This window comes from Ambystoma mexicanum, chromosome 3q (genome assembly GCF_040938575.1).
Source record: "Ambystoma mexicanum isolate Mex_15411 chromosome 3q, UKY_AmexF1_1, whole genome shotgun sequence".
NCBI lineage: Eukaryota > Metazoa > Chordata > Amphibia > Caudata > Ambystomatidae > Ambystoma > Ambystoma mexicanum.
Window position 1 is genome coordinate 454,894,685 of NC_090926.1, and position 17,360 is coordinate 454,912,044.

Genomic DNA, 17,360 nt, shown 5'->3' on the forward strand with positions numbered 1-17,360 from the left:
GTCCAGGAGTGTTAAGGTGATGTACAAGCATCTGTATGATTCTCTTTTAGTGTTGGTAGGTGGGGATGGTTTACAGGACCTCCCTGTCCAGGAGTGTTAAGGTGGTGAACAAGCACCTGTATGATTCTCTTTTAGTGTTGGTAGGTGGGGATGGTTTACAGGACCTCCCCGTCCAGGAGTGTTAAGGTGGCGAACAAGCATCTGTATGATTCTCTTTTAGTGTTGGTAGGTGGGGATGGTTTACAGGACCTCCCTGTCCAGGAGTGTTAAGGTCGTGTATGGGCATCTGAGTGATTCCTGAACAGCGCTGTTAGGGTGGGGTGGTGGTGATGTATTGATCTCATGGTCTATGAATGGGGGCGATCACGTGTTTACTCGTGGCAGGGGCTCAGAGTCTACAGACCTTTCCCCCTTGTATGGCTGTCCTCGGCGTGGAAAGGTGATGCATTAATGAACATCCGTTTGAAATCAGATAATTGCTACACAAGCATTGATCTGGACATGCCATGCTCTAGGTGTGGGAGGTATGCTAGCTTTCTCAACATGGCAAGGAGGTTGGATATCTGTCACTTCCCCTTCAGCCAGGTGGCTAGGTGTTCCGGGTTTGCGCTTTTGGTGTATTCGGTTTGATGTCTGGTCGTGCTCTGGTGGGGATTATTTTGTCTGCATGTTGCAGGTCTAATGTGGTTTACGTTCTTGTGATCTGAAGGTCTACAATCCTCGCGGTGGGTGGTGTCAGGTATGTGTAGGCCTTCTGAACATGCAACCTTCTCAGTTATTTGCAGGTTGGTGTGTGAACATCGGAGTGATCACAGATGATTGAATGGCTGAAAACGTCTGTTTTAGGTCAGTGTTACTTCGTCTAGTGCAGTTTTCCAGCCCTCTTGAAAAATAGTGACATGCTCCTGAAAACGAATGGCTCTCTCTTCTATCAAGGTGGTCAACCTTCCATGGTCATACATGTAAATGTTAGTGGTTTGTGAGTGTGTCATGTTCCCTGATGGTGGCTAGGCTTTTCTACCATGTCAACACTTGAATAGGAATGCTAGTGCGGGGTTGGCTCTATAAAAAGGGGGTGATTATTTCTCAGAATGATCAGGTATAGCACACATCCCTTTTACTGAAATAGCTTATTCCCTCAGTGTGCGCATTTTATTGACTTTCTGCAACATCTGACTGTAAGATGGTTGAAGATGAGGAGGGTGAAGTCGAAGAGGAGAGTGATGCGCAAGGTGGTGGTTATTTGTAAGTAATGGTGATGTGGAGAGTGGTAGTAATCTGAAGTGTGGTGGGAAGGGCGACAGTGATGTGCACAGTCCTGCTTGTGCTGGGCGATAGCAATGTGGAAGGTGGTGGTGATGTGGAGGTTTATGATAAAGTAGATTTTGGCATGGAGAGGGATGTGGAACCGTGAGTGGTCTTTAAAGGTAGAGTTGGGTGGGGGGCTCATGAGTGGCAGGGTGATGGGAGGGGTTTTGCGGGATGTTGGGGAAGGCAGTATGAAAAGGGAAGAGTGCAAGAGTGTTTTGTGGGATTTTGGGAAGAATGTGTTTTCTGGGAACAATGGAATCAGGCAGATAGCTGTTTGGGGAGTTGTAGGGAATTGAACGATGAAAGGGGTGTGGGTGTGGGTTAGGTGTTTGTGTGGGCTAGAGTAATACATGCTTTGGGGACATGGAGGAAGGCGGCTGCAGCTGGGTATGTAACACGGCGTGGAAGGTTTGGCTTAGGGTGGTGCAGCGGTCAGTGGGAAAAAGGAGGGTGAGGGGTGGAATGTGGGAGGGATTTAGGTGCAGGAGGAGAGTGGAAGATGGGGAGGAGTAATATCTGATTTCAGGAGCAGTGGAAGAGTATTAGAGGACAGTTACATTTGTTTGGGTATTGAAGAGATGGGGAGAGGGGCAGGCAAGAGGAGGTGGGTGACGAGATCTGTGGAATGATAGTGGGTTGAAAGGCGTGGGCAGGGAGAAAGTGGTAAAACATTATAAACGGTGGAAAAAATGGTAAATAGTTGCAGTGGGAAATAGTGGTAGTCTGCGAAAAAAGTTGTAAAGACAGCAACAAGAGCGATGGATTAGACTTCCTGCTGAGCATGGGAGTTCATGCCCCATGCACTTGCATTCCTCACCCAGGCAGCCCTCCGCTTGGGCAAGCGGAGACTGAGGAAAGACTCGCCAGCGTGCAAACAAGTTTGCACAGTGCCATTCCACTCGTCGGGCTTGAAAGAGGGCCTTGAGAAGGCAGTGGCTGGGCTTTTGGTGCAGCAGTTCACTGCAATGTTATGCTCGTACACTGCCAGTGATGTGGACAGGCCTCTAGGGCCTATGGGAATGTGGAATGCAGTGCGAGAAGTAAGAGCCACATAGGTAGAACTTGTGACGGGGTAGTCTACATTGAAAGTTTAAGGGTTTAGGGAAATGGGCAAAATGACACGCAGTGTGAGGGAAGGAACTCTATGAGGGATGGGTGAGTGGATGTGCCACTGGTTGAAAGGGTGTGGCGAAATGAACCACAAGAGAGACCATTCCATGTGGCAAAGAAATCAGCAATATGTGGCGTACCACACAGCTCAGACTATCTAGTGTGAGAATGAAGTGCCAGGTAGATAAATGCCTTTTTCTAAATGGCTTCCATATCGTGTGGCCCGCCCTATGCAAAGAGCAAGAGAGAGGCTAAGGCGTGTTTCATGACGATCAGGAAGATAACAAACCTCCTTGGGGTGGTGGACTTCCTGTTTTACGCGTATGGTCCGACCATGATTATGGCTTCCACTGAAGAGCGATGCAATCCATTCCACCAGCTCTGAATAACAAGTCACCTCTTGCTTTGGGTGACCCTGTACCAATTCAAGCGCTACACAGGGCCCTGCTTGTAGTAGTAATGAACTGAAGGCCGTGAGGGTTGGACTCTTTTTCCTTGATTCTCTATAAGGAAATCTTTTATGCTCTGCAGTTAACGGTGAACATGGGGGTAAAAACCTAATTTCAGGTGGAATGCTCCAGAAAACTGTTAGGATCTGTTGGGAATGTTCGAAATGAATAAGGAATGAGTGTAAATCTTATGGCAAATGATTGAAAAAAAGCAACAATGAAGAGGAGCAAGCTATCACATTCCAGCGGTGGACTGATGCTTCTTTCAGTTTAGCAAATCAGTGAGTTTCCTTTTTATATATAAATAGGTACGCTCAATTGAAAATTGTCTACTGACAATACTGCCAAACCACAGCCTAGGCCACTTCTGAGATATATAAGCGTATCAGCTCCTTTATGCTTAGAAGATTGAAAAAAATAGAAAATGAATTGCAAAAAAGAATAAAGCCTTCTGAGAGGAAACATTCCAAACACAAAGAGGGAGTAAGTAAGAAATAAAGTTATAAATCAGGAAAACAATAAACACCTGGCTTTCTCTTCAACTAATTAAACATTTGGGAGAGAAAAGTTATTCAAAGCACCTAAATGAACTGTTAAAGCGTCTCACCTGTTCTAAGCTTTCAGTATCAATCGCTCCTCCCAAAGAGTCACTTCCTAATCCAGAATCATTTGCTGAGCACAGAATATCCGTTGAAACCTCCTGACTTGCTTTGAGAAAAGTGAACTCATTCTGGCCAGAGTCCAGGGCCACAGCGACCTCATAAGAGTAGGGCAGTGGCAGGGTGCCATTTTGGTAATTGGAAGTGAATCTTGGGTCAATGTGTGGATAAGGGGCAGGATTTAAAGATTTGAGCGTTGTGTGTTCCTCGGGTTCTCGGCATTTGACAATCAATACAAGCATCAGAGATAAAATGAATAAAAACGAAATTAAAGCTAAAGCTACAACTAAGTAGACTTTTACATTAGACTGATCTTCCGAGTCATGTGATTGGTTGCTCAGCTCAGGGAGAGCCTCCTGCATGTTTTCTGCAAACACCATGTTCAGGGTCACGGTGGCTGATAGAGGAGGCTGCCCGTTGTCCTTCACTAAGATGACCACTTTCTGCTTGAGAAGATCCTTCTCCAGGAAGGCTCTTGATGTCCTGATTTCTCCAGAGTGGAGTCCAATCTTAAAGAGTGGAGATTCTGAGGCATGAAGGAGGTGATAGGATAACCAGGCGTTGTGTCCAGAATCTGCATCCACGGCCACAACCTTTGTTATCAGGTAACCTGGATCAGAGGATGGAGGCACCATCTCAAACAGGACTGAGCCATCAGGCCCAAGCGCTGGGTAGAGGATTTCTGGAGGGTTATCATTCTGATCCACTATAAATACCTTCACAGTGACATTACTGCTGAGAGGAGGAGAGCCAGAGTCCTGAGCCTTCACCTGGAACTCAAACTCCCTGAGCTGCTCATAGTCGTAGGAGCGCTGGGCGTAGATGACACCCGTCTGGGAGTTAATGGAGATGTAGGAGGACAGGGGAACTTCACCCCTGCGACCATGTAATGAATAAGTGATAAAAGCATTTTGATTCAAATCTAGATCAGATGCAATTGACCGGTATATTGGAGTACCAGGTGCATTGTTCTCGGTGACGTAGACTTCATAGGCAGTTTTCTCAAAAGCTGGAGGGTTATCATTTATGTCAGACAGAGGCAACCAAATTGCACTGCTTGTAGAGAGAGGGGCCGAGCCCTTGTCTGTGGCTGTGACAGTGATGTTGTATGCAGGAACCGTTTCCCTGTCCAAGGTGCCAGCAGTCACAAGCTTGTAATAATTTTCAGAGGATGATATTAATTGAAAAGGTAAATGCATTTGAATATGACACACAACCTCGCCATTATCTCCCGAATCCTGGTCATGAACATTGATTAGCGCTATTACTGTTCCTGGTGGGGAGTCCTCAGGGATTTGACTCGTAATCGATGTAAAGGTTATCTCAGGAGCATTATCATTCTCATCAATAACTTCTATTATCACCCTACAGTGAGAAACAAGCCCCCCTCCATCTTTTGCCTCCAGGGTCATTTTGTAAGAATTTGCCTTCTCAAAATCCAGAGGCCCGTTAACTTTAATATCCCCACTCTCCGCATCCAAGCTGAATGTATTCACGGCCTTGTCTGCTATGCTGCTGAAAGAGTAGGTGACTCTTGCATTGGAGCCTTCGTCGCTGTCTGTGGCTCTCACCTGCAGCACCAGTGAGTTATTTGCAGCTCCTTCACTGATGGCGGCTCTGTAGGTCTCTTGGGTGAACACTGGGAAGTTGTCATTGACATCAAGTACCTTAATATTAATGTCCACTGTGCTGGACCTCACTGGATCTCCCCCATCAGACGCAGTAAGGATCAGGTGGTGGTGACTTTCTTTTTCTCTGTCTAACGCACTCTCCAGCACTAATTCAGCAGTTTTGTAGCCATCGCTTCTGACGTTTTCTTTCAGGACAAAATGCGGGTTGGGGCTCAGCGTGTATCTCTGCAGGGCATTGATGCCAATATCCGGGTCGCGGGCATTCCCAAGAGAAATCCGGGCTCCTGGCAACGTGGTTTCGACAATTTCTAAATAAACAGAACTCTTCGAAAAACTCGGAGTGTTGTCATTTATATCTTGAATAAAAACTTCAACGTGAAACACATTCAGGGGGTTCTCTATGACAGCTTGGAATTTGAGTGCACAGCTGGGGGCCTCCCCACACAGCTCCTCTCTGTCTATTCTGTCTCTCACGTGCAGGGTCCCTGTGTCTGCATTTAATGTGAAATACTGATTCCCAGCTGCAGAAACAACTCGGAGTTTCCTGTCAGACAAATGCTTCGTGTTTATCCCCAAATCCTTGGCAAGGTTTCCCACAATGGACCCTCTCTTCATTTCTTCAGGGACTGAGTATTGTATCTGTGCAGAAACAGCAGCACAGAGGCAGCAACACAACAAAGAAAGCAGCACTTGCCGTCTCGCCCTCAGCACAGCTCCTGCGGGGAAGGCTCCCATCCCGGCCATAATCAGCGTTCTTTACTTTCGTTTTTATCTTCAGAAAAATCCCAATCTTGCGCTGGTATTCCAATTAAAATCGAGTTAATAAAATATCAATAAACGTACAAAAACCTAGTGCCAAGTAATGAATCCGCGAGTTTCTAACAGAAAGCAGGAGAGTGGGCGAATCGCTCCGTTCAGAGTCTGCTGCACTCCTGTCTGCCTGAGCAATGAGAATGCACAAGACTCCAGTGGCTCTCCAGCCCTGGCATCCCCGCTGCGCTGTACAACAGCGACATCTTGTGATCATAATTGGAACTGAAGCCATGGTGCGCGGGCTCGCTGAAACAACTCACATTCGTCACTGGAACCATGTAAAATTAAGCCAAGTCAGCGTGTATGATCAAATAAAACACATGTCTAGTCAGGGACACAGCAAGGAAGGCAAGAGCCTTCCGACAGCTACTAATAGGCAGAATATCTTGCTTTGCACAACAATCATTCTTCAGATGACCACGCTTGATCTCGCCAGCCATTGAAATAAGAGTGGAGCACGGGACGCTCGGTGCTAATAAGTTAGGACACACGTCATTCTGTTGCAGCCATTGCATATAGTAGCTATTCCCGTGCAAGCAATATATTCTGAGTTACGCTGAGTGATACGCACGTCGTTTCCATAGTGAATAAAGGGGTGTTGCGTATGAAGGGCAGGGCTAGTAACGCAATCTCCTGAGTGACAGCTAGGGTAAACACACATTCCCTAATGCTTATGGGATTGCGCACTCGAAGGCTTGCCACCGTCATCTCGGGACTAGTCAGCTGATTTTGCAACATAAATGTCAATTTTCAGAAATCTGAGGTGTGGAAGGGTAATGAGGACTGCCTCACAGCTCTTCCTAAATCAATGGCTGTTCGGATACTGCCCAGAGAGAGAATATGCAACATAAACCTTGTACGTGATGAAAAGAGTCACTCGAACAGTGCCGGCCTTAGCGGCACCAGTGCCCCAGGGGTTTAAGAAAAATGCGGCGCGCGCCCCTTGTCAATGCAGGGGACTTGAGGGGAGTGACAATTTTTTGTTTACCTCCCCGCTCCGTCGCCCGAACAGGGAGTTAATCACTGGAATAGGGCGCTCATGCTAATTCATGAGCGCCCTATTCTAATGAAAACCACCTCGCTCCCGCGTCAGAGCAGAGAGATAATCATCCCAATAGGGCGCTTTTACATCAGCACCCTATTGTTATTAAATGCGCCCCTCTGCATGGGGCGCATTTAATAACAATAGGGGGCGCCTGCTGCACCTTCTGCAACTATGCCAGCTCGGAGGAGACCTTGACAGACTCCCCCCAGCTGGCGTGGTGGGGCTAATGACGTCCCAGGCGGTCGCCTAGCCCGCCCTGCACTAAGGCCGTCCCTGCTGTCAAATGACTGCTAGCAGGGGCACCGAGTACGTGGGTGCACCGGGGCTCGGGCACCCTCCCGGGAAGTCGGTGCCCCTGACTGCTAGTAATGATTTTCAGAATCGCTTTCGATTTACCACAACATTCGAAGGGTCACACTCGGGGGCGTGGCATCTAGGCTGATGCAGAGCCTGAGACTGAGCCCAGGTGCTGCTTTCATTTCAAAATCCTCTGTGTATTTCGGGCTTCCCTCGGCCAGGGGGAGTGTTTCAGGACACTTAAAGATCGCACATGTTACACAACATAAACAATAGACCATTTGTCCAGAAGACCTATGCATAATACTTCCATTTCTTTTTACCAGCTGAACCTATTTGTGGTCAGTAAAAATGGTGAAGCATGGCAAGAAAACACACCTTTCCATGCCTACTAATCAAAAGTCGTATTGGATAACATTAAATGCAACAAGTATTTTTTATAAATCAAGTAAGTGTACTGCAAAATATATCTGATTTACCTGAATAAAGGCCTGGTCTTCGTTTCCGATATTTAAAAAATCTTCAATGATGAGAAGAGGTCCTTGTTTTTCATCACTCTGGTGTCCTGAAACTGGGTCCGAGTTGCTTGGCATTTGGAAATCAAAGGGGATTTTCCCAGAGTGAGTTGTTAAACAGGCATCATGGGAATAGGTCTGCAGAAAAGCCCTGACCCCATCAACCCCCACAAACTGAGAGGCAGGAAGCGAATGGAAATTAACCCCTGATGCGTCAGTGAGCTGGGACTCCCTCCACTGATGAAGCCTGAGGGCCACAAGCAGAATGATCAGGAAAAGGAACAAGAAGGAAACAACAGCAACAGCGATCACCAGATACAGCCTGAGGTCCGACTCCATGTCTGTGGGAGCTGAAGGGTTACTGACGTCATGCAGCATTTCCGGCATACTGTCAGCCAACACTATGGTGACTGTCACGGAGGAAGAGAGAGAAGGCTGCCCATTGTCCCTCACTGACACCACCAGGTAGTGTTTAATGGCGTCTTTCTCCATAATAGGGCGTCCGCTCCTGATTTCGCCAGTGTGGAGACCTACAGTAAACAGGCCCTGGTCTGTGGTCCTCAGCAGCTGGTAGGAGAGCCAGGCATTCTGCCCAGAGTCCCCATCAACAGCCACCACCTTAGTGATCAGATACCCCGGCTCAGAGGAGCGAGGAGCCATCTCCATCCCAGAGGAGCCATCTGTGGGGGCTGAGGGGTATAATATTTCAGGGGTGTTGTCATTCTGATCCAGTATAAAGAATGTCACAGTGACATTACTCGCCAGAGCTGGAGAGCCGCCATCTTGAGCCTTCACTTGGATCTGAAAGTCTCTGAACTTTTCAAAGTCGAAGGACTGAAGTGTATATATGACGCCAGATTCAGAATTAATGGAGATGTAGGAAGACAATGGCACATCCCCAATGTGTCCCACAATGATGGAGTAACTGATCCTGGCATTCTTGCCCCAATCCGAATCTGTTGCATTGGCTTTAAAAATAGAAGTGCCTTGAGGTACATTTTCCATGATGTAGGCGCTGTACGATAGTTGCTGAAATACTGGAGGGTTGTCATTTTCATCTGTAATCTGAAGATTGATGGTTTCCGTTTTCGACAATGGGGGAACTCCACTGTCTGTGGCTGTGATCATAATGTTATACTGTGGGACCTTCTCCCTGTCCAAACCCTCATCAGTCACCAGACTGTAATAACTCCCAACCGACTTTGCTAGTTGGAAGGGGAGTTGAGGGGGGAGGGAACAGGTGACCTTACCATGAACTCCTGTATCCCTATCAAAAACCTCCAGAAGAGCTATGACTGTGCCCGTCGGGCTGTTTTCTGAAACCTGCTCGACCACTGATGACATCACAATCTCTGGGCTGTTATCATTCACATTAATTACCTCTATAGAAACACTACAGCGCGATGTAAAACTCCCATCAGTCCCCAGTACCTCAAATTCATAAAGCTCAGACTCTTCAAAATCCAGATTTTCAATTACAGATATTTCCCCAGTGTGGGAATCCAGTTTGAACTTTTGCAAAATATCTTCTTGCAGTTTGTTGAAGGAATAGGTTACCTGGGAGTTTGTGCCCTGGTCATTATCAGTAGCTCTGATGGTCCCAATAACGGATCCCTTGGGAGAGTTTTCCATCACCTGGATCTTATACACAGGCTGGTCAAACACTGGGGCGTTGTCATTGAAATCCAAGACATTGATCTGTACCCGCACTGTGCCTGACTTGACCGGGCGCCCCCCATCAGTGGCTGTGAGGATTAAGCTGTGCACGTCCTGCTCCTCCCGGTCCAGTGGATTCTGCAGCACCAGCTCTGCAGATTGTATTCCTCTGGTCCTATTTTTCACATCCAGTGTGAAGTGTTTATTTGCACTGAGCTGGTAGCTCTGGAGAGAATTCACTCCCACATCTGCATCGTGTGCCTCGGGAAGCACAAAGCGTGCCCCTGATGCAGTGTTTTCATTCACTTGTAATGTTATTTGATCAGCGATAAACGTGGGTGGATTGTCATTTATATCTTGAATTTCTACTTCCAGTTCATACACTTTCAGCATTTTCTTCAAAATAATCTCTACATTTAATAGGCACGTTACTACTCGCTCACATGCCTGTTCTCTGTCAATCCGCTCATTGGTGTATAAACGCCCAGTATTTGCGTTGAGAGTAAAATACTGCTTCCTACCTCTGGACACGATGCGGGCTCCCCCTTCTGATAACTCCCGGGGGTCCATCCCCAGATCCAGAGCCACGTTTCCCACAAAAGAGCCTTTCTTCATTTCCTCGGGAATGGAATAACGGAGCTGCCCAGAAGCGGCTCCCCAGACTGTCAGCATTGCAGCGACGAGCAGCAGAGGAGCCCGGGGGCCGCAGCCTCTCGGTGTCAGAGCCATGGCAGGAGCGGAGTCCCTCGGATGATCACTCACCCCAATTTATATTGTCAGCTCGGAGATGAGAGAAACGGGAGGACTTCGCTGAAAGGAAGTCAAACGGCACTGAGCTGGTCAGGAAGACGTTCACCGATTCTCAAGCGATCTTTCACCCTTCTCGGTTGCATTAGCATCACGTGGCGTGCTCTCTCTTCTTCCCTCTGACTTACTGGTGAACAGCGCCCCCCAGTGTCCAAACCAATAACTGCAGCAACACACATGTGTATGATGGCGCTGAACGGGAAGTAGAACTGCTTCCACTTTCACATGTGAAGTTTAATATTCCCACGACTCAGTAAGGAACTTAAGGTAAGGCATGCCAGCTCACTAGCCATGCCGGGTCATTAAAATATATTATTAACATACAGTATTGTTTTATTTTTATTTTAGCTTGGCCAAATATGATAGTCATGCTGTTAACACCTCCCTCCAAACCAATGAATGAAATGGTGTGTTTTTAAAATCATACTAGTGAAACAAAAAGTGACTGGAATGATTTACTTTGGAGTTTTCTCAACAACAATGTGAGATGGCTTGATTGCTCAGGGGCTAAGTACTCTCGTCCCTCCCATGCAAGGTTCAAATCACAGCCTGTTCGAATGTTGCCCTTAACCCACCCAAAATCAATACATTGAGTACCATCATATTGGGCGCTATTAACAGCTTTTGTTAACCCCTTAGAAGCTTGAGGAATCTGTAATGAAGTTCGGCGTGTGGGTGTATGTTTATGTGTGTGGAACAAATACACATTATATTATAATCATTATTATTTATCTAACACATACAGATTGCAAAGGTCAATGCATTATTCAATAAAATGAACACATCAGTACCCTTTCCACATTTGTAATTATTAGTTGAAATATGAAGGGATTCCCGAGGTTGTGCTTGTGAAAGCTGTGGGCAGAAGCCATGCCATAGTCCAGTTTTGCGTTAGCAGCACAGATTGTCTGTTTCTGCATCTGACAGTGCAACTCTTTGAGCGTCTGACTCGCCTATTTTAATTCAACACATCAGCAATGTCCAAGAGTGCAGATGGTGCCAGATCGGTGCGATCCACAACTGGAGGAAGTGGCCCTGATTCACAGAGCGCTTTCCAATGGGGGTTTGCCATTATAAAACACTTCTGTGAATTAAGCCCAGTGTGTGTTATCCCAAAGTACTGTTGCTTTTTCTCTGAATACAGAAAGTATTTTGTATTTGTGTGGTTGGTTTATCGGATGTGTAAGTGCCCCCTGAAAGCAAAAGTACAGACAAAGGTGACAGTTCCATGCCAGGGCGCCTTTACAATGTTTGAAAGGTCATCAAAGTAGTGTGAGTGTTGAGGTGTTCTGGGGGTTTTGGGAAGTGGAGGGGACATGCGCTGTTACATACGAAAGTGGGCATTTGGCGACTCTGAGGCATACACATAGTGTACATTTTGGCCATGGGTTAATATTTCCATGAATACAATTTTCATATATTTAATTGGGTAGCGTGGAGATAGAGTGGTTGGGGGAAGGTACAGAGGTAGAGGATACCCAGTCACTGCATAGCAGGAGAGGCTAAGGCCCATTTTTAATTCTACCACTGACAGAATTGCTTTGATTCTGGTGGGAATCCAGTGGTGAGGTGCCTCAAAACAGAAGAAGTGGAAGTGGGAGGCAGTGCGGGGAGTAGGCAAGGTGCTTGCTGATAGTTGGAGTGGTGTGCCGATGTGGGAGAGTCGAGGTAGATAAAAGCTGCTTAAGTAGTGGGGCACTAGGATATACACAGATTAGAACAAGCAGTGGACATGAGAAAAAGGAGCAATTATGCATCAATAGCACCTTGGTGCCAGGGCAACAGGCCGAGGTGGGAAATGAGCTAGAGGGTGTAAATGGCAAAGTCAAATACTTTGTTGAGGTGTACTGATAGAAGCCCAAGACCAGGTTGTCACAGTCGTTTTTAGCCGAACAGGGTGCACATCAGAGTGGTGGGTGTGGTTCTGGCAGAAGTTTCTGATATGTCCACAGTGACAATAATGCAGCAAATAATTTAAGGTCAGTGTCAAAGAACATTCCCAAGTGTGTGGGCCCTGGAAGACGGAGGGTCAGATAAGAGATTGCCGTGTAGGGTTGGTATTGAAGGCCGGAAGGAAGAGGACTTCCATGTTAGAAGAGTTTAACATCAGGCAGAGTAGTGCCATCCAGTGATGGTTGGAGGAGAGTACGCTGATTATGTGCTCTGAGATATCAGAGGAGAAGGAGGGGAAAGAGAAGGTTTTGGCGTCATCAGCAAAGAGTTGATAGGAGAAACCAAAAGCTGCAATTAGTTTACCCAGTGGGGAGGTCAATAGCGTGAAGACGAGGAGTAACAGGACTCATACTTACGGGAACCGTATGGGAAGGTGTTGTTGGATTTCCGAGCAATACAGCAGGGCAGTGTGAGGGATAAGAGGCCACAGAGAGAAGTATGGTGTCCTGGACACCTAGGAATACGAGAGTTTGAAGGACATAGGAATGACCCACAGTGTCAAAGGTGACCGCATGATCAAGTAGAATTAGGATAGAGGAAAGATGAGAGTGGTGAAAAGTGGTAAGAACGGTGGGGACATCAGGCATGAGTTTCTGTAGAGGGTTTTCTGTCGGGGTTTGCATAGTGGGGTTACTGGTAGTGGACGGAGTAAAAGACAACTCTCTTGAAGACATGTCAGTGCTGGGGCGGAAGCCAACTCTTGTCTCAAACGGCTTGAAGAAAGATGTATTACTACAGTCTGCAGTATGTTCTTTTAAGACAACTATGGCTGTGGTCGTCTTGTAGCAGGCTGAGAATATGCCTGTTGATGGAGTGGGATTGAAGGGGAAGGGATATGGGTGACAGGAGACAGCTCTTTGTTTGGGGTGCAGAAATATCAGTTGCCTGTGCTTGTCCTGCCCACCATCAGACACAGCGCTGGGGAAGGGGAACCCGAGTCAGTTGCATTGTCGCTTTATGGCAAGCAGATGGAAACAGTGAGCTCCTAGAAAATTGTGGCACACAGAAGGTGCCACTTTCAGTTCATTTCACTTCCACATAATAGATATCAGACGAATCATCCCTGCATTGGCCTAAACTTAACCAGCTGCAGCCGAGGTGCTATTTATCCACAGCATTAATGAGAATTACATGACAGATGCCCAGGACACTATGGAGAACTATTTGAGAAAACCCTTGCTATGCAAGTGAGAAAGGGCTTCTGGTTTGTACATTTCTGCAGCAACTGTAAAACTGAGCCCAGAAGGGTGGTTAATAATCCAATTTAACCAAGAGCTCATTCCCAAAATGGAAGATAGGACTCCAGCATCTTCAGATTCACCAAGGATGTCAAACTGGGAAGAGACAAATATACAACAGTAATATATGGCACAGGAAAGTGATTGACAGTTCTGCTCCACCCACACGTTTAATCCGATCATTGATTTGGCAGGAAAGACACATCCCTCTTGCCAGAGGGGTAAATGACCTACGACCACAACCTACACTGCCATGATAGAAGATGGTGTCTTCAGTACACAGTGATCTCATGAGAGGAAGCGCAGCCATTGGCCCAATAAACAGACAAGCATTTTCTTTGCCCATTCATAAAGAGCAGTGCACAAATCATGGCACTTGGGAAATAGGGGTTGTGTGTGCAGCACAGTTTTACCAGTCTGAACCAGGACCTCTATTTGACAGAACTGGAGCCGGGGAAAGGTTCTTGGTAGCAAATGATGGACTAGTAGAAAATAAACAAATAAATAGGCAATGCTGCACTGTGAGCTGAGGCGCACCCCAGCAGCAGTGGCTGGGCAATGGATGTTGCCAGCCAGCTATGGGGAAGTGGGCAGGGAGGCCAGAGAGTGATCTGGATCACGTGTAGTTTCCCTACTTACAGGAGACGTCAGCAGGAAACTGTAGTGTTGGCTCATGACTGCCATATTAGCTTTTAGGACTCACATGCATGGTCAGCTGACTTTGAATACCCACCTATTTATACTTCCCTTGAAGACCTTTGAGTATATTCTGAAGAATCCCACAAGCCTAAAATACATTACTCTGACAGTTAAGCTTACAAGTTAAAAATGGAGATGGCAGTAATGAGGGGTCATATAAGAAATGCCTCAGGCAATAGAAATGATTCTCCTATTTGTGAATGGTAGAGGAAGCACACAAACTCTGTAGTGAGTCCCAGGTTCAGTGCTATTTGAACACTTCCTGAGTGCAGGGCTCAATTACTACTATGCAACAGTAAGGGATGAGGTGTGCACCATTGCCTGGATGGAAATCTGCATCTTTGACACAAGGGAATAGAGCAGGGCTGGGTTTGGTGGCGGGTTAATGGAGAAACGTCAACACAATGAGTTAAGGGAATCAAGTAGTTAGAAAATAAATGAGCATGAGCACTCATGCCAGTGCTTATCTGAATTACACAAGCCTATATGTTAAGTAAGTAAGAAAAATCTCTTTTCAGCAAACATGATGCCTCTTATGGTACAATCGGTTGCACAAAATTTAGCATGTGAGCAATAGGTCTCAGGCAGAGCTAAATAATGTTCACTGTAAGAACACATATAATGATGGTAGTGCTAAAAACATGCTAACATGCTACTTTAAACACACATTTTCATGGCTATTGTGCTTGATATATGCTAGTTTTGCCACAGTAAAATAACATGTTAATGTTCACTGTGTACAATATATGTAAGAATGTCACTGTAAAAATACATTTTCAAGTTGGCTGCGTCCAATATCTGCCATGTTTGTCATTGTAAGGACATGTTTTCTTGCCGTCTTAGGCCAATATATCGCAACCTGCCTTATAAGAACACATATTCATTCTGACCGTGCCCAACATGTCAGTGTTCCCATAGTAAGAACACATTTTCTTGCTGGCTATGCCCAATATATGACAGTTTTGTCACTGCAATAACGAATATTCATGCCAGATCTACAGAACATATGCCAGTAAGCCCCTTTAAATACCCATTTCCGCACTGGTTGTGTTGGATACATGCCCAGTTTCCCACTTTATTAACTCATTTTCATACTGAGTGTGCTAAATATATGCCAGCATGCTTCTGTAGGAGCACACTGTCATCATTCCTGGGCCTGATATATACCAGTTTTGACACATTTGCATGCAGGCTGTGCCCAAAATATTTATCTCAGTTGTATCACTGTAAGAGCAATGTATCATGCTGGCTCTGCCCAATAGATGCCAGAATGCCACACTAGGAACACATTTATATGCTCGCTGTGTCCAATATTGGGTAAAACGAGCCATACACCATGAAAAAATCTGATTGATGTCAGAAAACCAAAAGTATAGAGTGGGTTACAACACATTTTCATTCTGACTGTGACCAAAGAGGAAAACACATAATGCCTGTATCAACAATATATGCCAACATTGGTGTATAGGAAAATGTTCATGCTGCCGTTATCTGTAGTATATGCTAGCATTGCCCTGCAAAGCAAGTATTTTCATACTGAAAGTGCCCAGTAATACCTGTCAGCATTGCTGTTTAAAACACATGCTCATTCTGCCAGCTTAAGCTATGTTATTATTCTTTTAAATTGTGAACACCTTCACTGTAATGGTCTTAATTCATTGATCCATGTCCATGGGGAGACGTACTGAGATCCCGCCCAGGGTGGCAGCCAGACATTAGTCTGTGGGGGTGATAAGGAAACATGGAAAACATATGTACCGATTATGTAAGGAAAAGCCAGGGAGACTGGATATACAGATCTGCACTCTTATAGGGATAACATAAGGGTGAGTAATAGTGATCATTGAGAAGTATGCATCATTTTTGGTAGTTTGACTAGTAGACAAAAAGATTGAGAATGAACGTGGGTTGGTTGTATAGGCCAGAAAACTATTATGGAGGTGGTTATGAAAATGGCAGATATCCTCTTAAGTCAAGTTGTGAATGGGTGATGGCCTTTAGATGTGCTCAAGAGTGTAAAGGAGCTGTGTGGGATTCTACCCATATAATCAGAATGGATTCCTTCATGCTACCCGCTGGCGGGGCATCTGGGGATGCCAAGCCACGGCCAGAGGTGTCACAGCCAAGAGTTGGATGTGCGCAGAATGAGCACTGGGGGACGCAATAAGGAGTTAAAATAGAAACACCCTTACCTCAAACAGTAACATGGTGGCCTTGGGTGAATGGGAGAGCATCAATATCAAAAGGGTTAAGTGATAGACGTAGCAGGAGAAATTATCAAGAAACTGCAAGAATTTGTGCTGTTAGAAATGCATCAGTGCTCCAATTGCCAGGGTGTGGGCAAAATGACCACAGATAAAACGATACTGCCGACGATGCAGCCACTGCTTTCAATAAGGTATATGGTAATGCTTAGCAGCAGCTGAGGCTACAACTCGGCAGCCTGGGAGGTCCGCTGAGGAGATGAATCAAAGGACGTAGGAAATCTTATACCGAAGAGATGTTCTAGTTAGTGTCCCAGTAAACAATGCCATCGCTGACATATTCAAAAGAATGTATCTTCGTGGTGTCATTATGATTTGTTATTAAAACATGTTCATACATCTATGGAATTATATAGGTACAATTAGAGGAAATTCAGGAAGTAAAACAAATGCAATTTAGGAACAAAGCCATATTTAAACATCCCCAATCTGTTTTGGACTACAACTCCTATGATCCTTCATCAAAGACGATGCTGGCTAGTGATCATGGGAGTTGAAGTCTAAAACATCTGGAGGGCCGCACAATGAGTAACCCGGACCTTGAAAGATATTATCGAACATAACTCCGGTCAGTGATGGAGCATGGATACAGAGTTTGGATGTCCTCGCCGTACGAGTCAACAGTCCTAGTTTATAGCACAGGTTTTGCAAGCATTATACAGTGCACGCATTACACTGAACAAGATGGCCCAGGCCTGGTATTCAGGAGGAAGTGCGGCCTGCGTCAGGTAAAGGGTTTACTCCACTCATCATGCTTGAAATAGTTTGTCCTGAATTTCGGTGGCAATTTTCTATTTCTTGAACTGGTGGATGTTTTTCAGAATGTCTAAAAATCGAACATGCGATCCGATTCTAATCTGTGGCCGATTCTTTGGGAAGGGATACAGGTTATTTTATTTTTTAACACATTTTA

General features: G+C 45.8%; 1 protein-coding gene across 25 annotated transcripts in view; it reads right to left on the reverse strand.

Moving 5' to 3' along the window:
- LOC138582666 (protocadherin gamma-C3-like) overlaps nucleotides 1–17,360 on the reverse strand; it is a 1,158,828-nt gene that overhangs the window by 522,664 nt on the left and 618,804 nt on the right. Inside the window, exon 1 of one of the 25 annotated variants that reach the window (XM_069654166.1) lies at nucleotides 7,795–10,323. The exons of 23 other annotated variants lie outside the window; for them this stretch is intronic. In XM_069654166.1, coding sequence (XP_069510267.1) covers nucleotides 7,795–10,215 — 2,421 coding nt within the window. In that variant the 5' untranslated portion in view covers nucleotides 10,216–10,323. Of the gene's footprint in view, nucleotides 1–3,477; nucleotides 6,080–7,794; nucleotides 10,324–17,360 lie in introns of those variants that run through there. One more of the 25 variants, XM_069654149.1, reaches the window with a different exon arrangement.